General features: G+C 37.4%; 1 protein-coding gene and 1 long non-coding RNA gene across 2 annotated transcripts; one reads left to right on the top strand and one right to left on the bottom strand.

Moving 5' to 3' along the window:
* Window positions 1-1,397: 1,397 nt before the first annotated feature.
* On the bottom strand, window positions 1,398-17,551 carry LOC144664530 (neurotrypsin-like). The gene is made up of 6 exons (XM_078525704.1): window positions 17,123-17,551; window positions 17,004-17,039; window positions 5,549-5,857; window positions 4,334-4,654; window positions 2,234-2,542; window positions 1,398-1,633 (listed from the first exon to the last, which is right to left on the bottom strand). The coding sequence occupies exons 1-6, from the start codon at window positions 17,151-17,153 to the stop codon at window positions 1,524-1,526; spliced, it is 1,116 nt and encodes a 371-aa protein (XP_078381830.1). The 5' UTR covers window positions 17,154-17,551; the 3' UTR covers window positions 1,398-1,523.
* LOC144662258 (uncharacterized) lies at window positions 11,387-13,376 on the top strand. Its single transcript, XR_013572420.1, has 3 exons — window positions 11,387-11,609; window positions 12,200-12,277; window positions 13,020-13,376. It is a non-coding gene; the product is annotated as an uncharacterized LOC144662258 (long non-coding RNA).
* Window positions 17,552-27,221: the final 9,670 nt, after the last annotated feature.

Here is a 27,221-nt window from a genome sequence, read left to right as displayed (position 1 = left end):
CAACTTTTAATACGAGACAAGTTTAAACAAAATGTAAGGTGGAAATTTTCAAAATCTTCTTCTTTTTAAAGAAGAAGATTTAAAAATTGGGTATGATAGGTCTTGTCAGAGCTGACATAGTTTAACGTCATATTTGTTTTCTAGGCGCTACAATTGACAGCACCTGCATGTATTTTAAATATGTTCTTGTGGTAAAAAATTTCATTAAACATTGCTTCTTTCTTTACCAAGTTCAATATTATTTTTTCTTTTCCATTAACATGAAAGCGAGGCTTTAGAAGAAATGCTGCGCTACTTTAACGCCTTTGGTCAAGGTTTTTATTCAGCAAGTGATGAATTTTAAAAATATTGCCTTTCTTTAGTGCGGAAAGAGCAAATTGAAAGAGCAAATGGTTTGCAGGTGAACGTGAGCGAAAAGTTTCTGTTCCTATGTAACAGTGAATAAGGATGCTGTGACATGTCACACAAAACGTGAACAAATATCATGTGTTTTCTTTGCAAACCGTGGTGCTTTCCACAAAATCGACTTTCATAGAGTCCTATCAGTTGTCTGAATAACATTTATTTTCTTATTAATTAAGTTTCTACCAGTAGTTAATAGAGGAAAGTGGTTAAGAAGCCCGAAAAACATCAAAGGAGCAAACACAGGCCAAGATTTAGGTTGGAAGGTCCATGAGAGTGCACATCTTTTGTTTTGCGCTCATACACTATGCATGAGTTACGTAATCGCAAAGTTTTTATTGGTTAGTTGTATGAACACACGTAACCACATATCGTATTTTGTCAGGTTTTGTGCACTGTCAACCCCCAAAATAGCGAATAAAAACCTATAAAAAAGAACTTTGTCGGGCTTCATAACCATTTCCCTCTATTAATTGAGCACGGTGGCAATTTCAGCCTCGTTGTCATGTGATACCGTTTTTCACCTGTACCGACTGACAAAAACATAGCTATAACTCAAAACGTATACCACAATTTGAAACCACAAACTACCTATCGTGAAAGAGGAGGTTTTAATCTATTGAAATCCGTTGTCAAACCTTTTCAGTACTCTTGAAGTGCAAATCAGTTTTTTTTTCGGTTTTAAGCACACTTTAAGCTGTAACCTTTCTTTCCTCAGATCAATTGTTCTTTTCATTTTCTAACTTAAAGAGGATATTTTGGCACCAAAGTTATCCACACAGCGAAAAGAATTCCCTTGATAGTTAAAAACAAAAAAATGGTTAAATTAGTTAATTAAGGCGCATCACTATCCTCCTAGTTTTAATTTGACAAGTTAAAAAGGGCTATGACAAAGTAATTCGGTAGACTCGCCTTTTGGCCTTTCACAGGTAATCTTGGCTTTTTTTTTGCTCACGCAGCTGTGGTTTCTCCAACCATCGTGCTCACACGAGAAGAGTGTTCGTTCATGACCCTTACATTGGAAATTGTTTATCCATGCTAACTCATTCACTTGCTCACTTGATATACTGATCTGGAGTACATGTGTTGATCGCTCCCAGCCCATCATCCTACAAATCACATCAGCATCTTTTTTTTTTCCACTGATCCGCACATATCCACGCCCAGGTATTGTTGTAGTAGACTTGGACCAGGCCGCCTCGATCTGAAGTTCTTTCAACAAAACGAACTCCTGGAATTTACAAATTTAATTTTCATGGATACATTTTTGGAAAAGTTAAAACATTCAGTAAACAATTAAGATGGTAAATTTTAAGCTCGGTAATAAGTAATGAATTCGAAGATGAGGTGTTCAACATTACACGAGCATGGGCCGGACAAAGAAAATCTGAGTCCCTGACGGAAATCGAACCCATGGCCTCCCAGATACCGGTTGGGCGCTCTAGCAAACTGAGCTACGAGAGACTCGTTGTGGGCTGGGCCATTTACTAGGTTGATATGTAACACGCGTCCTGCATATTGCTAGGATCAGTAGTGTCGAAATAATCAAATCACATCAGTATGTGAGCTCATATACCATTGACTGTTAACCAATTGAAACGTAGGGATTGCAATATACCATTGCTAGTTTTTGATAAATATAATAAACAAATTACAGTATAGATGAGCTTTGTGACGATTTTTATTCACTCGAAAAAACTTTGGAAAATCCACTCGTTCGCTTTGCTCAATCGTTCGCTTTTTCAAAGTTTTGCAACTCATGAATAAAAATCAGTACGTCCCACTTTCTATGCGTAAACTATATTATATCAGAGGACGTTATTGTTATTACCTGGAATGCACACCACGCTCGCATCCTCACTGTGTGAACAGCTATGTGTACCCCACCCGCGGTGATCACACTCCGCTAAAGAACTCTCATTTCCTGCACAGTTCACCTTATCCATCCATATTTGTCCAATACCTCGCCCGAAGGCAGACGACAACGGTGCTGCTATAGCTCCTTCAAATCCAAGCTGACGGCAAACTACGTTGGCGTCGTTCAGGTCCCAGTAGTCATCACACACTGTTCCCCAGACTCCGTCGTAATATATTTCAACCCGTCCATGGAAGATATTGCTACCCCTTCCAACCAATCGAACTGAGACGTGAAAGAAGTTCATTATTAGTGCAGAATGCACTATTGTGATGGTTTGTTGGGGGCTGTCGTCTACTAAACTCCTAAAGCGCTATAGCGTAAACTTTCAATCACCAATTAATTAATATCAATTAATTTTCTGTGAAGGGGGTAGGGGGTAGAGAGCACCTGACCGTACCCCCAGGTAAAACCTGGAGCGTATCTACGTTACTTCATATGAAGATCTCAAAAGTATATATTTGTTTCAGAAAACCCTTTGCTCTCCTTGTGGTACTATACTCTTTCTAGGGCAACGTACTATGGGCCAAACGCATGCGCAGTTTACAATGTAGTCTACATTTTTTCTGGAACTCTCATGAACACCGTTTGTATTGCGTGTTTGCAGTAGGATTCCTGCAGACTCCGTGGCACCAAGTGAAAACCGCAAATTAATTAAATTAGATTTTGAGACTTTCGCAGCGCTTTCGTAACAAGAGCTCTTAGAGCTTACAACTGCGCTGGTCTCGTGAGCACTTAAGGGGAGCAATATGGGGGAACAAAAAATGCACCCCCCCCTCCCTTATCCCCTTTACCTGCGTCGAACAATGTTGCGACTGACAAACAAGATGGTAAGAAAACACCTTGCGTGACATTTCATGGTTGACTAGTTCCATCCGAAATTAAACATTTTTCTTATATGCTAATGGTGGCCAAATTTAATTCCCACCATCCTGATCCGTGAAACATAAAAATCTTTGAAATCAGAATCCAGTGTTGTCTTGAATTACCGTTTAAAGATTGAATAACCAGCTCCGAAAATGGAATATTGGAACAAATAAGTAAATCAAATTTGAGAAGAACACTAGAGCTGCTTTTTGCTGAATGGGAATTCCCCGGGGAATTAATTTACGTAATGACGTAAATCTTGCAAGTCAGGACATGTTTGTCTCAGTGGTGTTCCTTCAGATTTTAAAAATCCTCTAGACGACACAGCTCTAAAAATACATAACGCTTAAATAATCAAACATTTCACACTTAACATGCTACAGGTTAAGTTCAAAGGATTGGCTTGTAAGGGCCTAAGAGGGACTATCGTGGCTTAACTACTTCATACGACCTGTTGTGTGTGTTATTTGGAGACGGGAGATTGTAAAAAAAAAAATGCCCATGTTCTCGATTTAAAACGGACGGTAAAGTTTTTATCTGAACAAAGCGGGATTAAAGTCTGCGAATAGCGGGTGTGAGGTTCTTTTTTGTTGTTGTTTTATAAAGATGGAACGTGCTTATAGTCTATGTTTTTAAAGTTTTAGCTTTCAAAGAGTATTTGAACCCCATGAAATCATTGTCTGAAGTAGTCCAAAAATTGAGAACCGGCCGCCGCCATCTTGGAGTAACTAAGCAGCCTGGCGATGTATGCGTGACGTCAATGAGCTCAACCTTTACCATCTCTCGAAGTTTAGCTTGTGCAAAATGATGCTGCACAAACATGCATTTCAAAACACAAGCCAATACAAAAATAGCAAGGATTATCAAGTATTTTAACAACGTTTAAACTTCTTGCCAAGCTTCAGGTTAAGCTCTTTGACGTCACAGGTACATCGCTAGGCGGGTAATTTACTCTAAGATGGAGGCGGCCGGTTTTTGATTTTCGGACTACTTCAGATAAGGATTTTATGCGGTATGAATATTGTTTGGAAGCTTAACTTTTAGTGACTAATTATTACTATCTTGGTATTATCTCTTTCGTTGGCGTAAAGTAAAAAAAAGTAACATTTTTGATTGTATTTCTCCTTCAAGGTACGTATCATGTCTCACCTTTCGGTCTTTCGCAAGTTACAGATGCTTTTCTTTTATTTGCGCAACTGTGTTTCCTCCATCCACCGTGCAAACATGACAAGAATGTAGTTTCTTTGTCAGAACATTGGAAATTGCTCACCCATGTTCGCTCATCCAGTTGCTGACTTTTTACGCTGACCTGGAGCACATATGTACTTGATCGCCCAAAGCCTATAATCCTACAAACCATATCAGCATCTTTTTTGTTCCACTGATCAGCACACATCCACGCCCAGGTATTGTTGTAGTAAACTTGGACCAGGCCGTCTCGATATGAAACTCCTCCAGCTAAACGGACTCCTGGAAATCCATATTAACGTAACATGTTCAGGGATAAGTTCGAGGGAAATTCAAATTTATTGTAGAGTTATTATAATTAAAAACCCTTACTCTCCCCAGGCGGAGAATTAACTAAAAGCACTACTGCATTCTATCCTATGTTAGCGGAAAGATTGAGTCCAAGCACATTTGATGATGTTTTTATTGATTATAATGCATGCAACTGCCGTATCCTAATTTGGATAACAGCAACCTCATTCTTCTAAGGGTTGCTGTTATGCTCAACCCTCAGAAAAAGTTTTTAAAGTCGTTTACTTTCTTGTAACGACACTGCCTATACATAATGAACTTTCGCTTTCTGCACATTGTACGAACGTCAAAAATCCATTTGTTTACCTTACCCGAATGCTGCGGAAATTTTCGAATTTAAGATGAAGTTACTGAACGTCTTTGCGCCCTTTAAATTCTAAAAGTGCGGCAGCGCTGATTTCCCTATCGTAAACAGTAGATGCATTATAACGGTCGATACCATCACTGGTAACCGAGCTTATTGGAATGGATGATGTCATTTCTGCTCAAGTTTAGGCCTGCATTAGGTCGGAAATGTGTTCTGATTTTTAAGTGAACCTGGGCCTACAATCCTAGACAAAAGTCCTGGGACACTTACAAATTAGACGAAAAATTGACATTGTACTGACCTCCCCCTCCCCACCATCAATTCAATGTTGGTTTCTATCCATCATACCATGTGACAATATCTCAACTGTTTTTTTGGGGGGGAAGGGGGGCTCGGAAAATTAATCAATGAGTTCTTAGTGTGAAGGGAATGGTCACTAAGCACTATTTCTTTAAGTGTCCCATGGATTTTTGTCTAGGATTGTAGATATGTAATTTATTAGAGAATGTTGTTATTACCTGGAATGCACACCACGCTCGCATCCTCACTGTGTGAACAGCTATGTGTACCCCACCCGCGGTGATCACACTCCGCTAAAGAACTCTCATTTCCTGCACAGTTCACCTTATCCATCCATATTTGTCCAATACCTCGCCCGAAGGCAGACGACAACGGTGCTGCTATAGCTCCTTCAAATCCAAGCTGACGGCAAACTACGTTGGCGTCGTTCAGGTCCCAGTAGTCATCACACACTGTTCCCCAGCTACCATTGTAAAACACTTCAACTCGACCATGAAATATTGTGTTACTCCTGCCGATCAAGCGAACTGTAACATAAAACAAAGTTCATTAATTTTTTTAGTCTGTTTAGGGAGATCTTGCGGGTTAAGGTAATCTCGGGAGAAAGTTTTATTGGCTAGTAAGGTCACTTTAAAACTGTTATAATAGTAATAATAATAATAATAATTATAAAAAACAATATATAATTATAATAAAAACCTTCCCAAAATCCTTTGCAACTGAAAAATCGTCAATGCCAAATAACTTGGTCAGTTTGAAGTCAGCAGGAGTAGTACGTCATATAGAAAAAACTCTTACCATAAACTACTTCTTGTATAAGTCGTAGGTTGATGACGTCATTAGTCACGTGACTTTGCTCAGAAGTTCGTTTTTGCTCACTGTGACGAAAATAGTTTATTACTAAGAAAGCAGTCATTGCAGTTTGAAGCACATTGTTGTGAGGCATTTCGGACTTCCCGGGTACCGAAAATATCAAAATTAAGGGAGCTATGCACAATTTTCAAACAATGGGAGTCTGGGTACAAGTACGTATCTGGCGTTGCATTAAATGCGAGGTAACCTGAAGAAATTACATGTTGGTAGATACTTATATGTGAAGTAGTTTTTAACTAATCCCATTGTTATGACGTCATCGGTCACGTGACCAGAACGGATCACATTTTTAAATTCGCTTGAAAACTTTACTAGAACCTCTCTCTCAGGATCTTTTTGAGCAAAGTTGTAGTTTTTTAAATAGTGTTTTTAAAAATGGCCATTATTACTTTTTCGTGAAAAAGTACGGCAGTAAAAACAATTGAAAAGTTTGTTGGCTTCCTACTCAACGACCATTTGTATTTGACATAAAAGAAAATTTTGCCAAAGGCTTGAGTGTATGCTCTTTATTATAGCGTTGTCAGTTTCTTTTCATTTTTATTGCTTTTGGCGAGGTTGGATGTAATTTCTTTCAGACAAAGGAGTGGCGCTTGGGGAGAGTTTAAGCTGTGCCCCCCTGCTTGTGGATTCCCCGCGGTCCGTATTGCGGGCGCATTTTCAAAATGGCGTCGATCGATCAAGTGGAGTGATTTTGCAATTTCGAGTTCTATAGGATAGTTTTGTCAATGTTCTTTCTTCTTGACGCGATCACGAGTCCCGAAACAAAGGGTATTCGATATCCTTTATTTGTATTCCTGATACTGGAGAAGAATATGGAATGAGGATAAACGGTGGAAGCTTTTCGCAAACATTTCTAACAGAAACTTACAGTGACCTGAGGTCACTTAAGGTAAGCGTTTCTCATTGTACTATAATTTCATTTTGAAGACTGGCTTAAGCTTATGTCTTCGGCGTTTATGTGAAGATTTATAAAAGTGCTAAAGATAGAATCGTACTAAAACTTAGCTCATTGGAATTAAAGCCGAGCTCGGCGATAAAAAAAAAAGATCTTGTAGATTTTGAGGCGATAGTGTCATAGTAATGTCACTCAGTTCATCGAGGCATGTAATTGTTATTTATATTTGTCATCTGAATGTTGAGCTACTCAGTTCAATTTAATAAGAATCGCATCCTTTCATTATTTATACGTGAGGAAATGTTTGTCAAAATATTGACCATGTGGTCATTTCCGGCCGCAAAGAAATAAATGAGACCATTTCCGAAGTTTAAATTTCTATCTTTCCATGATGTGTATTGTATTGCCAGACATAGATTTACGTTTCTTTTGCATTTTGTTGTATACAGGTAATTTGTGGGATTAATAGAATGTCTAATTTGTAAACGGATTTACAGAATTCAGAACTGAGGACTTTCTTGAATTACTGGTGAGTTAAACTATGGATTATAACAAGTTCAGGTAGTTATTGATCTCTTCAGCCAGTCTCAGCAATTCCCATCTTTCTCTCTACACACATTCACTACCTGAAACATTTTTAAAAGATCTACTTTTTGACCAGACATTTGCCTACCTTATAAAAAAGCTGTTTGACATTTTTTAAGGCATTTTTAAGGTATTTTCAGTTGTTGGATGGCCTTCAGTAGCATTTTAAACTACAGCTAGCAATGTAAAAAATTCAAATGAAGACTGACATTTTTTTCTGCAAAATTATGATTAATGAAAGGAAGGGTGCAAAGAAAATTGATTTCTTCCTGGCCTGACCCAGGTAGACTGTGCAAGGTGAAACCATTATGCTTACCCAAAGTCCCATGTTTCTCTGGAAAGATCAACAACAAAAAATATAAATCCATAAATGTCATTTGGCTATCTAGCAAGTGGAAAAAAATTATTGAATCCACTAGCCCAACATGAAAGCAGTCATTTTTTTTCACACACTGAAAAAGGCAATTTAATATACAGTCTGCATGCTGGAAAAATAGCAATTTCATCAAAATAAACAGTTTTTGTTTGTTTTGTTTCTATTAACAGGTGCCTTAAAGAGTGCAATGACATTCCTCTTAGTCAAAATGAACTCAAAAATACACATTGTGTTAATGTAATAAAATTGTCACATGATTGATTCCCACATGTTGCCAGTTTAAACCTGAATATACTTAAGTGACATTTATAGCTATTTATGTAATATGAACATCCCAGAACCCAATAAGGCTACATGTGAATACTGACACTTTCTTACATGTAAGTTTTAAAACCATTCTGGGTTCATGACAAAACTATTTTGTTTTGGCATGATTGTAGAATACCCCGGCACTTTTTTTTGCATAACTGAAATGACTGCCACCGCAGTCCGCAGTCACCATACAAATATCAAAATTTCATGCTAAACTGATTTTAATGTCACCGCAGTCCACGGTCCGCTGTCCGTAGTCACGCATTTCTTGTCTGCCACCGTGGTCCGCAGTCCCATAGTGAACACATGGGACAGAATGTTTTGTGTTTAGAGAGGCCTACTTATTCATTTCGGTTAGCCTAATAAGTACTTTGGTTAGCCTGTTCACGGTTAGCTATCTATATTTGTAAGGGCAACACTATATATTGTTAACATGAAGAATTCTGGGTACACTACGGACTGCGATTAGGTTGCTTGCGGTTAGCCTTTATATTGTGTTCAGGATATCTACTGTTCTTAAATCCACTACAGGACTGCGGACCGGGGTGGCAGGCGATTATAACATTTACTAGCATTTCTTAGAATCGACTACGGGACTACGGGCCCCGGTGGCAGGCGATTAGCAGACTTTGTATTATTTTCAAATAAAACACTACGGGACTGTGGACCGCAGTGGCAGGCGATTATAACAATTATTATACATTGTAGTCACCACATGTCTTCTCATTGGCTAAGAGCCTACAGTTAATTCTGAGAATCAGCGCAACCTACAGATTAGTGAATAATCTGCTAGCAGATTATTCACTAATCTGTAGGTTGGGCGTGCAATGCATGATTTCCGAGACATCTGAAAGCGAAGGAAATTCATAGTTCCTCGATTCGCTTCTTCAACCGAGCAAAACATTTACATAAATGGAAAAATTGCTGGACAATAAATTCTCGGAAAACAAGAAATGACCGACAAAGATTGCGGAGGAAGTATTCCACGAATACCTTGAGAGAAAAGCATTCAAAAGCAAGACGTCAAGTAGGAATTAGTAGAACGGTTGTAGTCCGTTTTGTCCTTATTTTTTTTCCAGAAAAACAATGTATAATAAAACAATTATTAAATTCGGTTTTTGTGATATCCGGAATAATCAAGGTCGAGACCTTGATTATTCCGGATATCACGAAAACCTCATCCAATAACTGTTTATTAAATCCAATTTTGATCAATGGACTGCATGACTGCGGACTGCGTTATGAGTGAAATATAACTTAACAACAAAATTTCACTGCGGACTGTGGACCACAGGAGCAGACGAATAATGGCGGGGTATTCTACAATTGCTCCTTTGTTTCAATAAAAATAATGAAATTACAGAGAATTTACGAAATTATTATCGCAGACCATAAATTTACTCTAGCACAGGCTAAAGTGTCTTCAATAGTGTAAAGGTCGGGACAAACTATGCGACAAGTCGCGTGACAGGTCGCGGCGACAAGTCGCTCCGTGTGCACTGCTTACAACTAAGTCGCTGCAACAAGGTGCAACAAGGTGTTAAGTTTTCTCTCTAGGTGTTTGTTTGGTGCACAAACAGCAAATTTGGAAGAGTGGGAATGCAAACTAGTTTTCCATATTTAATATGGCGAAAATGCATGACGCGCTCTCAAACCAGTTTGAATTCGTGCAACACGTCGCAGGGACAAAATTCTGTTGCAGCGACATAGTTTGTCGCATGTCACACTAGGCGACTGTCGCCGCGACGTGTTGCATGCAGCGACGTGTCGCCTAGTGTGTCCAGACCTTAATGGCAGTTTAATTATAGGATGGACCCTTCCGACCCCCTGGAACTTTCAGTTTAGCTTCGTACTTTCTTTTAAAAATTTGGGCTATTGCGCCCTCCCTCCCCTTCGGAATTTCCATTGACCATCCTTGGGGTGAGTATCAAATTTTCTGGAACCGCACAATGTAGGCATTTACTTATAAAAGTAAGCTGCAGATTGATACACACTAATCTATTTTTTTTTAACCTTTTCACATTTTCCTGTTTTCTATGGAATATATAATTATATATTGTTTTTACCGGTTTCACTTGTAATAATAATAATAATAATAATAATAATAATAATAATAATAATAATAATAATAATAATAATAATAATAATAAAAACAATAAATAATTATAATAAAAACCTTCCCAAACTCCTTTGCAACTGAAAAATCGTCAATGCCAAATAACTTGGTCAGTTTGAAGTCAGCAGGAGTAGTACGTCGTATAGAAATAACTCTTACCATAAACTACTTATTGTATAAGTCGTAGGACGATGACGTCATTAGTCACGTGACATTGCCCTGAAGTTCGTTTTTGCTCACTGTGACAAAGATATTCTGTTACTGAAAAAGCAGTCGTTGCAGTTTGAAGCACATTGGTGTGAGGCATTTCAGATTGCCCGGGTACCGAAAAAAATATAAAAAATTAAGGGGGCTATGTACAATTTTCAAAAAGTGGGAGTCTGGGTACAAGTGCGTATCTGGCGTTGCATTAAATGTGAGGAAGCAAAAAATTACATGTTGGTAGATATTTATATGTTAAGTACATTTTTATCACTTTTATTGTTATGACGTCATCGGTCACGTGACCAGAACGGACCGCAGTTTTAAATTCGCTTGAAAACTTTACCTGTATCTCTCTCTTAAGATTTTTTTACGCCAAGTTGTAGCTTTTTAAATAGTGTTTTTAAAAATGGCCATTATTACGTTTTCCTAAAAAAGGACGGCAGTAAAAAATACAACTGAAAAGTTTGTTGGCTTCCCTCTCAACGACAATTTGCGGTAGGAATAAAAGAAAATTTTTCCAAAGGAAGGAGTGTATGCTCTTTATAATAGCGTTGTCAGTTTTGTCTCATTTCAATTGCTCTTCGCGAGGTTGAATGTAATTTCTTCCAAACGAAAGGAGTGGGCCTGGGGAGAAGTTAAATAGCTGCCCCTCCCCCCTCCCCCTGCTGGTGGTCACCCCAGCGGATTCCCCGTGGTCCGTATTGTGCGCTCATGAAGAGCATTTTCAAAATGGCGACTATGCGACAAAATTTTGAGTTATAGAGGACAGTTTTGTCGATGTTTTTCCTTCTTGACGCGATCAAAACGAGTCCCCAAACGTGGGGAAAACCTCCTTTATTTGTATTCCGGATAAAGAAGAATATGGAATGAGTAGAAACGTGCGAAAACGTGGGCAACAGAAACTAACAGGGACCTGAGGTGAACGTTTCTCATTGAACAATGATTTTTTTAGACTGGTTAAAGCTTATGTCTTCGACGTTTATCATGATTATCAACTTAGCTTACTGGAATTAAAGCCTGGCTCGGCGTAAAAAAGTAGATGATGAGAACAAGGCGATAGTATTAAATGGCAGTCATTTCGTCGAGGCATACAACTGTTATTTATGTTCGTTATCTGAATTTTAAGCTACTTTTTTCCAAATTAATAAGACTCGCATCCTTTCATTATTTATACATGAGGAAATGTTCCTCAAAATATTGACCAAGTGGCCATTTTAGACCGCAAAGAAAAATTACGTCAGGAAGATTTTATGTGATACCTTTGAAATTGGAAGAAACATTTCAGCTCAGTGTGATCTCTTTTTTTAAGTTAGACTAGAGACTACTTGCAGTCAACCTGGTAGCTAATCTAGACTTTAATTAAACAGTGCTACTCACGTTTTGGAATGCCTTTTTGGGTATGTTTAATAAATGAGACCATTTCTTAACTTAAAATTTGTTCTTCCCATGATGTTTTATTGTATTGGTAAACATAGATTTACGTTTCCTTTGCATTTTGTGGTTTACAGGTTGAGACTAATAGAATGCCTAATGTTTTGACAGGACATTCTGGATTACTGTTCAGTGAGTTAAACTATGGAGTTCAGGTAATTGTTGATCTCTTAGTTTTACACATAGTTATGTGACAGTCAATTCTGGCAATTCCCTTCCTTCTCTCTACACACATTCATTGCCTGAGGCATTTAAGATCTGCTTTTTGACCAGACATTTGTCTACTTTACAAAAAATCTGTTTGTTTTTAAGGCCTTTATTTTCAGTTGTTGGATAAGCTACAGTAGCATTTTAAAGTAGTAATGCAAAAAATCGCGAGGCCTTAAACTTAAGCAAGCCAGAAAACCCTAATCCCAATATAAAGCTAACTGCAAGCAACATGATGTACCCTTTGGCAACTAAAGTGCTTTTAAGGCTAGCCAGAGTACTATATAGGCTAACCGGAATCTTATGTAGGCTAACTGGATTGGCTTTCATGGCTAGTATTAAGATTATTAAAATAATATGACATTTTTCTGCAATAATATTAATGAAAGGAAGGGTGCAAAGAAAATTGATTTCTTCCTTGCCTGACCTAGGTAGACTGGGCAAGGTGAAACCATTATAAGCTTACCCGAAGCCACGTTTCTTTCGAAACTACAACAAAAAATAAAAATCCATTTAAATGTCATTTGGCTATCTACAGTAGCAGGTGGAAAAAAATATTGGATCCACTGGCCCAACATAAAAGCAGCCAGTTTTCACACACTGAAAAGGGCCATTTAATTTTAATATACAGTCTGCATGCTGGAAAATAGCAATTTCATCAAAATAATAGTTTTTTGTTTCTATTTACAGGTTACTTGAAAGACTTTGCAAGGGCATTCCTGTTAGTCAAAATGAACTCAAAAATACACACTGTGTCAATGTAATAAAATTATCACATGATTGATTCCCACATGTTGCCAGTTTAAACCTGAATATACTTAAGTGACATTGATGGCTTTTTATATAATATGAACATCCCAGAACCCAATAAGATGGGAGGCGCGGTGGCCTAATGGTTAGTGCACCGGACTCTGGATTGAGCGGTCCGAGTTCGAGCCCCGGCCGGGGTCACTTGTGTTATGTTCTTGGGCAAGACACTTTACTCTCATAGTGCCTCTCTCCACCCAGTTGTATCAATGGGTACCGGCGACATAATGCTGCAGGGGGGGGGGACACTGCAGTGGACTAGCATCCCATTCAGGGGGGGGAGTAGAAATATTCCTAGCCGCTTAATGCTGCAGAAACCGGGATAAGCTCCGGCAGTGTGGGCTGCTTGGCTTGTGGCTTCTCCTAGAACCCAATAAGGCTTCATGTAAATACTGACACTTAATTACATGTAAGTTTTAAAACCATTCTGAGGTTCATGACGAAACATTTTTGTTTTAATAAAAACATGTAAAAATAATGAAATAACAGAGAATTTACATAATTTTTATCGCAGACCACAAATTTTACTCCAGGTTAAGTTAATGTGTCAAGTTTGTTTGCAGCACAGGCTTGGTTCCACAGGGTGTGGTTCCAAAAAATATCCATACCTCCCCCAAGGATGGTTCTTTGGTTTGGACCCTCCCACCCCCTGGGATTTCTAGTTTCGCTTCATACTTTCTTTAAAAAGTTTGTACTATTGAGACCCTCATTCCCCTCGGAATTTCCAATGACCATCCTTGGGGTGGGTATGGATATTTTCTGGAACCGCACAATGTGAGCATTTGCTTATGAAAGTAAGCTGCAGATTGATCTGATTGAAACGCACTAATCTATTTTCACATTTACCTGTTTTCTATGGGATATATAATTATATATTGTTTTTACCGGTTTCACTTGTAATAATAATAATAATAATAATAATAATAATAATAATAATAATAATAATAATAATAATAAAACATATTTATTCAGGATGACCACTTCAGTTATAAAAACATAGGTCCTGTGAGCACAGCTATCATCATCTGAAGTATGAACTGAAGTAGCGTATTTATTTGATTAAGCGTCCAACCTCGAATAAGGGCCCACCCTGTAGGTAGGAAAAGTTAAAAAGCGCCTAGCCTCAAATAAGTGCCCACCCCCACCCCCTTAAAAGAGAAATTTTGATTATTGTTGAAGCTGAGATTAAAATTAACTAAGTACTACAAAGAGACTATCCCGAAGACCGAGGTTTTCATTTTTTTTTCAGCTTTCGTACACCCTCACGTTTAGTTATTTTACATTGTTTCCTTGCCAAATAAACATACCACTTGCTAAAAATGGTGAAAGTTTAATAAGCACCCACCTTAGATAAGCGCCCACCCTCAAGGTCAAAAATTTGATAAGCGGCCTGGGTGCTTAATCGAATAAATACGGTATAGATATGTTGTTATTGTTGTGTGTTTTTTTAGTTTTATTGCAATGTTTGTTAGTTATTTATCATATTGACTACAGCTCTATTAACTGCTCGACTTATACACTTTTAAAAACGTTAACGCTGGCACTCCAAACTTGAAACTGATGGATGCAGGCTGGATGTTGTTGAACACGAGAGTAGCAGAGGCGGAGCAGAAGGCTCTCCACACTAGATAGATTCACAGCCAAAAGCATGAACCAATGCATTTAAAAGTTAGCAGGAGCGATCGGGAATACGCAACAAACTATAATTATGGTTTTATTTGCTATTGTTAAAAGCTTGTTGGGATTGTTTGATAAAATTTCTGATTTGTTTCAAACGTGGCAAAAATATTTGTTATCATAAGACAATATGGTACTGGGGGGGGGGACTGTAAATTAAATTTTAGTATTAGTAATATTGACAGTACCGTATTTACTCGAATAAGCGCCGCGGCGCTTATTTAATTTTTCGCACTTCAAGTGCGGCGCTTATTCGAGGGCGGCGCTTATTTGAGGGCGGCGCTTATTTAAAATTTGGACGCCACAAAAAATCTTATCTTTTACAGTAATATGAAAAGAGCGTCTTTTGATTGTCAGTATTCGTCTCTTGCTGAGACATAAGGGGCGCTAGCTGTCCTGGCAATGTTAGCGGCGTTCAAAAAATTTACAGAACTACGTGTTATAAGAATGTTAAATAGAAAATCTAATGGGCAAGCTGTAAAACACTTACTTTGAACTGCAAAACATCGCTTTTGATGAAAAGAAATGTCCAAGTTTGTTTTAGAGTTGCTTTGTAGTGCCATTTTTAGTTCAACGAAATTCATCAAATAAGCGCCGCATCGGGACTGCGGCGCTTATTCGGGGGCGGCGCTTATTAACTTTTTTGTCCCAAATGCGGCGCTTATTTGAGGGCGGCGCTTATTCGGGGGCGGCGCTTATTCGAGTAAATACGGTTCATTAAAAAAAGATAACAATATTTCATTTCCTCAAGCTCATTGCACTAATTTATATATATTATAATTGTCTCGATTTGAGTGAATAGCTTTAAGCATAACATGATTAAAAGTGGCATCTTATAATTTAATCCATTAGATAATATTTCACATTAATCAGAATAATTTAAAGCGATATGATATAATTTATTTAAACTGGCAAATTTGATACCATTGGTTAACCCTTTCACCTCTTAAAGCGCATTTAGGGGCTATTTGGAGGTGCAGTCATTGAACCACTTGTCATGTCATCAATTAGCACGTCAGTGGAATTTTGCGATTGGAATCTAATAGAGCTTGGATTGACCTTTCTACAGGACTGTTCATTTTGACTATCGGTTGCAGTCTGACAGAGCTAATCAAAGAAAAACACAATCCATGTTTGGTGCAAAATCGTTGCTTAAACAGGCCTGTACACCAGTCGAGGTCGGTCGAGGTCCCCTTTTCAGGGTTTTCCGATGATTACGTCAAAACTTTTTTGGCCAGAAGAAAGGATATGAAGAGTAGAAAATAACGAGATTAAGAAAGCAAAAAAAAAAACGGAAGCAAAAGGGGCCAAAAAAATTGGAACGGTTCAGCAAAAAAAGAAACCGTCTTCCCGTTATATCTATGTAGAGAGTAAAACTGAAAGGTTGACTACAAATTACCGTTTAGCTTAGTCTTTAAGTCTTAATCTTACGTACATTTTGTTCTTTTTAATAAGGTTTTAAGTAAATTTCTAATTAGTTTATTGATTGATCGATTGATTGATTGATTGAATGATTGATTGATACCGCTGGCTACCTTTTGCTGTGCATAATCAAAACGACAGACTTCAACAAGTCTAATCGAAAGAAAAGTCTATCGTCCAATATTTATAGTAGGAAGTTTCGTAAAAAACAAACAATTTCGTCAGCTCCGCCATAAGATATAGCATTTATCCACTAAAGCTGGATTTCGGTGGATGGACGTATCGATCAAGCAGAAGAATGAAAACAAAATAACGTAATATTTACATATTCAGTATTGGTAGTTTCAGCATGCATCTTTCAGTATCTTTCGTAAAGCAGTAAATTTTAGTATACTTTGTGAGAAACATTATATAACAACATGCACATTAAGCTGAGGAACTATTCTTGGAAATCATTTACGGGTCAGGATTCGCGTTCGTGGACAGTTAACACCTCACAGCTTTAGACTTCAGAGGAAAATCACTCCGCGCATGTTGTATAATTCTAGATCTATAATCTCAGATTATCTCATATTCTCAGAAATCTCAGACTAGTTCACCTATTATTCCGTCTGTAATAAAAGTGTTTCTTTAATGTGAATATATTTTTTCCAAACAAACGGCAGTTAAATGTTACAAATGTATATTTCTGTCCATTATCTGGAGATAGTGTCGCCAAACTCTAAAAAAACCTATTCACAGATAGTCCATCATCTGTTCAGAACTTACCAACATTTCCTGATGAAGCATTCTCCACCATAAAACCTTTTAAAGAGAAAGGTATTATTAAGCACATATCATCAGCGATAAGAAGAAATTCATGAGTATATAATATTTAAAGTAGTCACCTGCTAATAGAAGTACAACGATTGCGGACATACTGAGAGGTTTGTCTTTTCTGAAGATCGCACCCGGGCCTAATCCTAAGATTCAGGAAGCGACATTTCTTCTCTTGCTAGATATTTTCATTTTTTTTTACCACATTATTTCATTTTCTGACCGCATCTGATCTGATTGGCACAGGCCCCCACAATTTTAGTGGGTTTTCTACGTAACTGCTCATTTCTGCCGGTCCAAAATGTTATCGATCTTATCGAAGTTATCCGTAGAAAACAACTGTAGTTGCGCTTTCTGTTGACCGTAAACAGAATTTAAATTTTAATTACCTTTAAACTGTAGTTATATTTATAAAGATTTTTATTTAGCCATATCATAATCAAAGTCTATGTCTACATCTTTTTTGAGATGCAGTAAGAGAAATCTACTAAGCCTTGTCGATTATGTACTACGCGAACAGCTTCTTTCGCGAAACTTAGAAATGTCACACAACCTCTCGTTCAACGGAAGACAGACTCTTACAACACTAAAAGACGATTGAACAATCGCGAAAATAAAAAAAAAGGAAAAAAATTGTGTACTGATATTTTATGTTATGTAAGAACATTATTTACGGGGATTTCATGACAAAACATCAATTTTTTTATTTTTTTTATTTCTTTCTTTGGGAGCAAAGTATCCGTGTGATCTGAGATCAATAAACCAATCTTGGACTCTCCCAAAGAAACGCACCCTTAGTCAATTAGTTCTAAAATGGTATAAATATCTTGGAAAACTGTAAATTGCTCAAATGTTAATATACCACCAATCCGATTATACCATTCGGAGTTATAGTTCCCCGATTAGCGATGTTATAGACCAAAGTGACATTTGATTGAGCTCCGTTTTTAGGTTATGCCTTGTATGGGAATAATATACTATGCCTAACGAAAAAATGAAAAATATATTGAAAATGAAGCGATTTTTTAGCTTCAGTTCTTGGGCTGCCAGATCAGAATTTGTAATTGATGGCACTTGCCCGATATTTTGTCACTTAATAAATCATCATTGAATTCTAATGATAAATTTCTTAAGGGCGGTCGTCCGAAATTCTCGCCTGGACATGTGCAAAATGAAAAAAATCGAATGCTCCAAACTTTGTCAGAATATAGGTCCTGCTGAACTATCAAAATACTCTGAGCTCGATTAGATTTATATTTTACTCGAACGGCGACGAAATCGCTCTGAAATCAGTTTTCACCCATCACTGAAACGTCACCTGATAATAAAACAAAACCGTAAATCCGATCGCTGAACAGATGAATGAAAAGAATACACACCTACGAACAATCTGAAGGGTTATTTATTCCATTCCATTGCCAACTGAATTATTTTGGGTTTTTTAGATTTGTCAACATTTTACCGATTTTGGCGGGTCTAAAGATTTTTAAAATTGAAAAGGTAAAATAACACTTTGGTATATGACTTGGTGCTATATCAAGTACCGTAAAATTCCGGGTATAAGCCCTGGGCTTATACAGCTTCATAAGGCGTTTTGGGTGGGCTTATAAACGGAGAGGCTTATACTTTACAAACAAGCCACGACAGTGTTAATTAAAATACGTTTTTAAGATAACAAGTCATAATGAAACAACATTTGGCCATGTTCAATACTGTCATGTAGAAGAGAGTAGCTTACATACGGGATCCGAGGGAAGGGGCTTATAGCCATTACAATCCAAAACTTTGGCAAAGTAATAAATTTGCAAATTTTGACAAATTTATGTTGGTGACTTGAGCAGTGGATCACGTGACCAGTTAGGGTTATTTAAGACTTAAAAATGATTTTAGGAAAATGGCACCACTTTTATAATTTTCTGCATGCTGCTGTTAGCTTGGTAGGCTTAAGGCTATAAGGTACACTACTCCTGTGCCTGGACCTTGTGAAAAAATTTAAAATAATGGTCTCAAACAAGGAAAGACTTTTCTGGAGGACTGGGTACTAGTACAAAAGACTATTTATTTGCGAAATTAATAAGATATTTAACAACATCCGGAGACAGACCTGTTTTTTTAAACTGGTGCCATAGTTTGGAAATTATTAGCCACAAGAAGTCACTTGACCTGATTTGCCTACGTCATCTACATAAATTGAAAAAAAATTGCAGACTTACATTTACTTTGCCACAGTTTTAGACTGTCATGGCTAAAGCGTCACTAGATAGACCACCCACTTAGTTTTGGGTATAATATACTGGGATCAATACCATAACACTTTGTGAAAGTTTTCTGCTTTTCTTGTTAATTTCATCAACTTTCATGTCATCAGTATGTCGCACAGGATACCTTCTATCGGCTTTAAAGACGATTTTTACATCTCTGGGGTCTTGAACACAAAGAATCGTCCTGTCTATAATAGTCCGCTTGAATATCGGTCCGTAGTTCTCAAAGGAGTTTATGAGTGCGGCCATTTGTGGTTTGATCTCGGAGTTTTTGAGATAGTTGATCACATCAGCGGAATATGGCAATCCCTTTGAACCTGGTATCCCATCGGACGAGCGAACTCCTTCAGAAAGTTTCGCATGCCCGCTGTCTGTCGCAAGAGATAGCTAAGGAAGTTGTGCAGCTTTCCAAAGGGGTTTAACAACCAAACTACGATTGAGATCAGTAGAGCCGAACAGATCAAGTACAGCGCCTCGTCCATTTCCCAAGGAGAGAATTCTAAATTCCGTCCGGCAGTAAGGCAGTAAGGCAGTAAGGTCAACTTTGTTTATATACAAAACGTCAGTGACACAAAAAATAGATAAATATTTGGCGTTTTGTCAGCTAGCCTTCTGGTCGTTGGAAGTTGCCTTGTTGATGTTAAGACAAGACACAATTTGCCTGAGATAATTATTAGAATGCTTGGACGCGATGGCTTTATTTGTCTTGTTTCGTTTTTTTCGCAGCAAGGATTACGTGATGAGGAAAAAAACGTTACGCCAGGGAGAGGGACGGGGTGTTCACTGCAATATTTGATGTGGGGGTTCAAGTAGCTTGTCGAACCAAAATACGCTAATCCCATGCTGGTCTGTTCCCGGATCTGTTGGACTTGGTCGCTACTATTTTGGCAGCTTGGCAAGGCAATGCTAGCGGCCTTACAATTTCTATCGATAAAGGGCACTTCATTTCGAACCAACAACTAATATCAAGATGTTTTATTTCAATCAATACAGCTCGAACAACATGCACTTGTGGGCAGCACATACCTGTCTTTACTGGAACTGATATTATTAAGAGGACCAGATGCGAAGATTGAAGACCCGTGGAGAGTATTCCCCAATATTAAAAACTAGCAATGATATATTGCAATTCCTGAGTTTTGATTTGTTAACAGGCAATTGTATATGAGCTCATACACCATTGACCACAAATATGGTAGCCGATACGCGTCAACGAAAACAGCAGGGGAGCTCAAATATCGCAATCCTTTGGGTGTTTTTAATAAAACCATTATTCCACTCGCGCTTGTTGGATATGAGATCGTTATAGCTAACGAGGCGCGTACAATCTCATATCCAACGCACGCTCGTGGAATAATTGTTAAATATAGTAGTTTTGCAATGTTTCCTCGGAACATATCGTTAATTTCCTACTCGTTATTACTCCATGGAAGTGAAGGAGAGCTACACATGCTGATGATACAACCATCTACGTCCCGTCCCCAAGTCCGGACATGAAAGCCAACGTGTTAAATTCTGTTCCTAGGAAATTATATCACTGGTGCTGTCGTAATTCGTTGACACCACACCCGGGTAAAACTGAAAACATGCTGTTACACAGAGGTTCGTTTATGGCCTGTTACAAGCCATTAAAGTTGGTGAAAATAAATGTATCATCAGCCAGGTCACCTCGGCAAGGTGCTTAGGTATTCAGTTGGAGAACATCCACTCACATCAAAAAACTATGTAAAAGTTTTACCAAGAAACTGAACCTTTTGAGATCTTTGTATTTTTTTGCCTAAGACTACGAGAGTTGACTTTTATTTCAAAGTAATTTTGCCCTCGGTTACGTACGGTATGATATTGTGAGGGTCGTGTGGCTCTACAATTTTCAGTGATTCATGTACGGGCTACCAAGTTGATATATGGCCTTGACTGGTATACTCCCTCAGTTGAAGTACTTCGTAAAGTTAAATGGAATACGTTAAGGCAAATGTACTTAAAGGAGAAGTTCACTCCACAATGACCATTTATTTTCTTTACGCCAATAAAAAGTTTATACAAAGATATGTTATTCACCAAAATTTTAGCCCCCAACGTGCGCTATAACCCTACGAAATCTTATCCAAAACTCGACAACTGGACGCCGCCATCTTGAAGCTGTTAATGTATGCGTGACGTCAAAGAGCTCAGCCTGAAGTTTGGTGGGAAAATTTAAATCCTCGAAACTCATTGTTTCTTCGTAGTGGCTTTTGTTTGACAAAATGTCCCTTTGTGCAGCTCCATTTTGCTCAAACAGAGCGCCAAGAAATACAAAAAACAAGGAGTTTCGACTATTAAAATTTCCTCGTCAAACTTCAGGCTGAGCTCTTTGACGTCACGCATACATTAACAGCTCCAAGATGGCGGCGTTCAGTTGTCAAGTTTTGGGAAAGATTTCGTAGGGTTATAGCGAACGTTGGAGGCTGAAATTTTGGTGAATAACATATCTTTGTGTTAACTTTTTATTGGCGTAAAAAATAAATGGCCATTCTGGAGTGAACTTCTCCTTTAAGCAGGATTCTTTGTTTAGTATATAAATGTGTTTCTGGAGATGCTCCACCCCCTTTGCAACAATTGCGGACAAAACAAGGACAACACTATAATCTCAGAAGGAAAAATGCTTGGTACTACCAAAAGCAAAGACTGACTTCCTCAGATAAGTGGCCACACTGTGGAACTCACTAAAAAACGAGGCCCGAGTTAAGGAATCCTTGGGGAGCTTCAAGAGTGTCTTAAAGAAATTATAGCACAACTAAGGTAAAGCGCGCTCTGATTGCAACATGGCACAAGAAAGTGCTGCAAATTCACGAGTTTATACATATTTTCTCGTTTTTCCTGTGAATTTGAACTAAACATAAGCAAATCCTCTCTCCATAATGCTGAAAGACTTTTAGGGATAACGCACGTCTGAAATCTAAAAATTCAAAAAGTTTGCTTGTTTTTTCTTGTAGGGTTTCGTCAGCGTTTACGCGAGCACTACACGCAATTATTGAAATAAGCGTGCGCACTTTTACCTAAAAAATTGCAATAATTGGCCAAAGTTGTGCTATAAAACAAGTGGTAAACGGCATAGCGTACACTATTAAGTTATGGATGTACTTGGGAGGCTTGCTAAGCACTTAAGAAGCTAGAGTCGCACGAGGCTATCGCCCCGTGCGACTCTTACGCTTCTTTCGTGCTTTAATCTTATTGAGAGTTCCCCTATGTAGTGCATGTATTTGCAACTTTCACCTTTGATGGAGTTTGGCCACGACCGTTCATTAGCGGCCTCGTTTTGGTTTTGTAAGTTTTAATTTATGCTCACGCTCTCGCCATGTGCTCGAGGTGTAATGCTCGTAATTATTTTGCTTGGCTAGCTTGATATTCTGTTGATCGTAAATCACGAATACGTAACACCCTGCTCCCCTTTCTTCCGAGAAACATATTGGAAAATGTTGCCCGAAAATTCAATCATTCACAAAATATTATAGACGAATAAAAGTTGGAAAATAACCGTGTTTATATAAAAAGGTTTAATTTAGGACATGTATATAAAGGAAGATGCAATACGGAACAAATAAGGTAGTGACATAAAACAGACATGATAGTATTGTTTTCGTTGTATAATATTGATTTCTTTCTTGTTTCTTTCACCAATCTAGTCCCTTTGTTCCCAAGGCGAAGCCAAGGGGAACCGTGGTGATTAACGGTCAAGTGGAAATAAACTCATTGCTTTCTCTTTTGTGCCATAATAATTTGTTTGCCGTCTGTTTGTTTTTTGTTATAGCGGATTGCATTTGGGTAGACTCGGAAAACGTCGACCTGACATTTTTCATTTTATCTATATATGTTTGTACGAAAATTTCATTTAATTTTGGAAATCATTATCGTGTCATGTGGCCGTAATTTGTGATAAAATAATGGAAATAAACTGGGAATATCTAAAACCCTTTGACCTTGCTCCTGAAATACCCTCAAAACCAGTATAGATTCAGTTGTCAAGCTAAGCTTAACCTAGTTTTACGACTGCTAGTCAAACAGAAGACAGACTCTGAGCACGAGGTTATAACGTTTTTTTACAATTTAGCGTTTCTGCCAAAAAGTTTCAAAATGCTTTCAGACCTAGGAGGGACAAATATGACAAGAAAGATAGCTAAACAACCATCAGAGGAGTTCTATTATTTTGTCTTCTTTCATTGCACGTAACGCATGGCGTCACATGAGCGCGCGCTCAAATAAAAGGGCATGCACAATTTGATTCTCAAGGGCATGTGCTTAACAATTAAGAAGCCTAAGCCATGTTTTATACTGTCATAAAACACGACGGGCATTTGAGAACACGAGGGAAATGTAGAAAGCATTAGCCACAGTGAAAAGGTATGTTACAGATACTTGTAAATTTACAACAAGAGCGACCGAACAAAGATGAAAATCTGCAATTAGTCTACGGGAAAACCAGAAAACTGACAAAATTTCATTCAGTGCTCGACGTAAAATATGGCTAAGCATTTCACGTAAGTTTTTTTACCTTTTAATCTTGATCTTGTCTTTTTAAACTTCAATAAACTTCACCGACTCTCATGAGTGCAATTTAGTCTCGATGACAGCCGTCCCTTGCTTCGTTCGACTTTTTTTTTTTTTTTTTTTTTCCACATATTTATTGCCATTGTTTTGCAAACAGAAATTTTACAATTTTACAGACTTATATACAAATTTGCGGTGCATATATACCAATGACACCGTTACAATATACCTATGTACTATCTTATCTATTTACCATTATCTTACTCGTAAGAACTTATGATTTAGCTATTATTACTTATATATAAATGCCATCTAGTCTGAAATTTGCTCTGCATATTATTTTTTACTGCTATATACTTCTCAGTTCTATATTTTAGATCAACTAGTTCTTTAAATACATCAATATTTGGGATTTTTGAATGTTTCCGACTCAACCAGATATGCAATTTTGCTAGAATTAAAAAATAATTCAACAAATCACTTTTTTCTATTTTCCCAATGAACACGTCTTTTAGCGTAAGTTCCTCCTGTTGGCCTGTTAATACAAACCAGAAATTTTTAAAGTGTTTCCAAAAGAGATGTGTCAAAGAGCAGTGGTAGAATAAATGATATACTGTTTCTGACTCATTTTTACAAAATGTACAAGTATCATTTGGAACATAACCGATTTTTGCTAACCGCGTATTAGTGAATGTATTATCATTTAACAGTTTAAATTGAAAACTTCTAACAAAGGTTTCCGATAAAATAGACTTTAAATTAAGAAAAGCCTTTGACACAGTTGTATCATCTAATCCAAAATCTTCTTTAAGTTTATTAAAACCCCTCGATACCGTTGCCCTTTTTGAGAGTAGCAGTTCATAGAATTGCTTACTTTTACAAGTTACTGGGTCAAGTAGCTTTTCATTAAAATGAAATGTTAGTGAATCTATTTCACTTTCATTTCCATCTAAGGCTTTTAAGTGGGTGGGAATTGCACATCGAATCCCTGACCACGTTAAAAAATTTGTGTGTCTCAACCCTTCATTTTTTGCCCTATTATATGATTCCACGTTATCCTTATTAAATTGCATCTGATTGGTTAGAATGATTCCAGCTTTAACGTAATTGTCAAAATATATACTCTTACCATCTATTTTAATTAGCTTATTGTTCCAGACTATACGTTCAGATATAAGAGGCCTGGTAGAGGAATCATTTCTAAAGTCAGCCCACCATTGGAGAAATTCGCTATAGAAAGGGCATTGAAAGTTGTAATCGTTAACATCATAATTACATCTCAATAGAAAAGTGCCACCGTAACTGTCAAGCATTTGATTAATATAAGCTTTCCATGGTGCAGAGCCCTCAGAAAATATTCTACCAAGCCAGGCTAATCTTAAAGATTTAATTGAAGTTTCTACATCTATCAGCCTTAGCCCTCCAAATTTAATGTCATTAATTGTTGCTGCTCGTGCTATTTTGTCAGGCCCATTCCATAGGAAGTTATATATAATAGTGTTAATCTGCTTGATGAAATCTTGTGGAGTTGGGAGAACTGAGAATACATATATCATCTTCGAAAGCAAAAAGGATTTAATTATTGTAACTTTTCCAAGCAGTGAGAGACCTCTGCAACGCCATAACCGCGTGTGCAACTTAATATCTTTTAGTTTTTCATAAAAGTTTTTCTGCAATTGTTCAGTTTCGTTATATGTAAAAACTATTCCAAGTGCCTTCACTGTATTTACCCATTTAAGTCCCAAAGGTGCCGCTGTATTATTTCGACAAGAGCCAATCCACATAGCTTCAGTTTTGGTATAATTGACCTTTAAACCCGAACAAGTTTCAAATTGATCTAGAAAATGAAAGGTACGTTGTACACAATCAAGATTTGGCACAAACACAGTGAGGTCGTCAGCATATTGTACGAATTTAAATTCCTCTCGCCCTATTTTAAGTCCTTGAATTTCTGTTTTACTTCGAATCGCAGTAGCTAAAATTTCAGCTGCAATAATAAAGAGATATGGTGATAATGGGTCGCCCTGCCTGACTCCTCTCTGTACATCGAAGTAAGATGTGCACATCCCATTATTTATCACACAGCTAGATATATTTTTATAAAATGTTTCTACCCATCCTTTAAAACTAGGTCCAAAGTCAAACACGTCTAAGCACTTTAACATGAATTCCCAATCGATGCTATCAAATGCCTTTTCGAAGTCAATAAAAAGTAATATACCTGGTATATTTTGCTTCTTTGTATAGTCCATAATATCTATAATTGATCTTGCTGCTTCGCCAATGAACCTACCCTTTACATAACCGGTCTGATTACAGTGAATTATTTCCGGTAGGACTTTAATAACTCTAGCTGCAATTACTTTAGATGCAATTTTCGCGTCTACATTAGTCAATGATATTGGTCTCCAGTTTTCAAGATAGTTTCTTTCTTTTCCTTTCTTTTCAATAAGTGTTATAACAGCTTGTTTCTGTGAGTGAGACATTTCCTTTTTGTAAAAAGCCTCATTAAATGAATCAACCATAAATTTGCCTAATAAAGGCCAGAATGCTTTATAAAATTCTATTGGAATTCCATTGTTTCCGGGCGTTTTACCCGTGTGAAAAGAGCCTAATATATTTTCGCATTCCTGAAGACTTATTTCTCCCTCACAATTTGTGCTTAATTCCTCGGAGAGTCTTTTTAAATTTGGATTTTGAAAGAAGAAATTAGCTTCATCACCGTTTAGATTAACTTTTTGTTTACTATAGAGCTTTCTATAAAAGCATTTTTCAGCGTTGAGTATTTCGAAAGGATCAGTTGAGATGGACCCACTGACAAACAGTTTACGTATATGCTTCTTAATATTATTACGCTTTTCTAAATTTAAAAAATATTTAGTATTTTTCTCACCATGTTCGTGCCACCTTGCTCTGGAGCGAATGATAATTCCCTCTACTTTTTCGTCATATAATGCTTCTAACTCACTTTTAAGTTTTTCAGTTTCTAGTCTAGTTGTTTCGCAAGGGTTTTCCTGAAATTTTCTTAGCATGTCTTGATGCCTGGCGTTAAGTTCTTCCTCCCTTCTCTGTCGGTCTTTTGACAGCTGCTTTGAATAAATAATTGAGCTAGTTTTGATTTTAAATTTAAGCCAGTCCCATTTTGCTCGCTTGTCTGACAGATCTCTTGCATCTTCCAGCCAATTGGGTAATTCTTTACTTATCATCTCAACATAATCAGGCCTGGCCAGCAGGGAAGTGTTTAGTTTCCAGAAACCTGGTCCCCGTTGACTATCTTTAATATCTTCTAGTTCTAATATTATGGACGAGTGGTCAGTTTTTATTGAAGCTTGAATATCAACATGCGTAACTAAGTCATTTAACTTGTCTGAAATTAACCAGTAGT

The sequence above is a fragment of the Oculina patagonica genome, chromosome 8 (genome assembly GCF_052425735.1).
Source record: "Oculina patagonica isolate OP01 chromosome 8, crgOcupat, whole genome shotgun sequence".
Lineage (NCBI taxonomy): Eukaryota > Metazoa > Cnidaria > Anthozoa > Scleractinia > Oculinidae > Oculina > Oculina patagonica.
This window is presented reverse-complemented; position numbering and strand designations above follow the sequence as displayed.

Excerpts from the sequence above, each read along its gene's own strand:
- LOC144664530 (XM_078525704.1), bottom strand. The coding sequence starts at position 17,153 with ATGTCCGCAATCGTTGTACTTCTATTAGCAG. Across the intron at positions 5,858-17,003 it reads TGCTTCATCAGGAAATGTTG|TTCGCTTGATCGGCAGGAGT; the intron begins GTAAGTTCTGAA and ends TTTATGTTACAG. Across the intron at positions 2,543-4,333 it reads AACTTGCGAAAGACCGAAAG|TTCGATTGGTTGGAAGGGGT; the intron begins GTGAGACATGAT and ends TTCACGTCTCAG.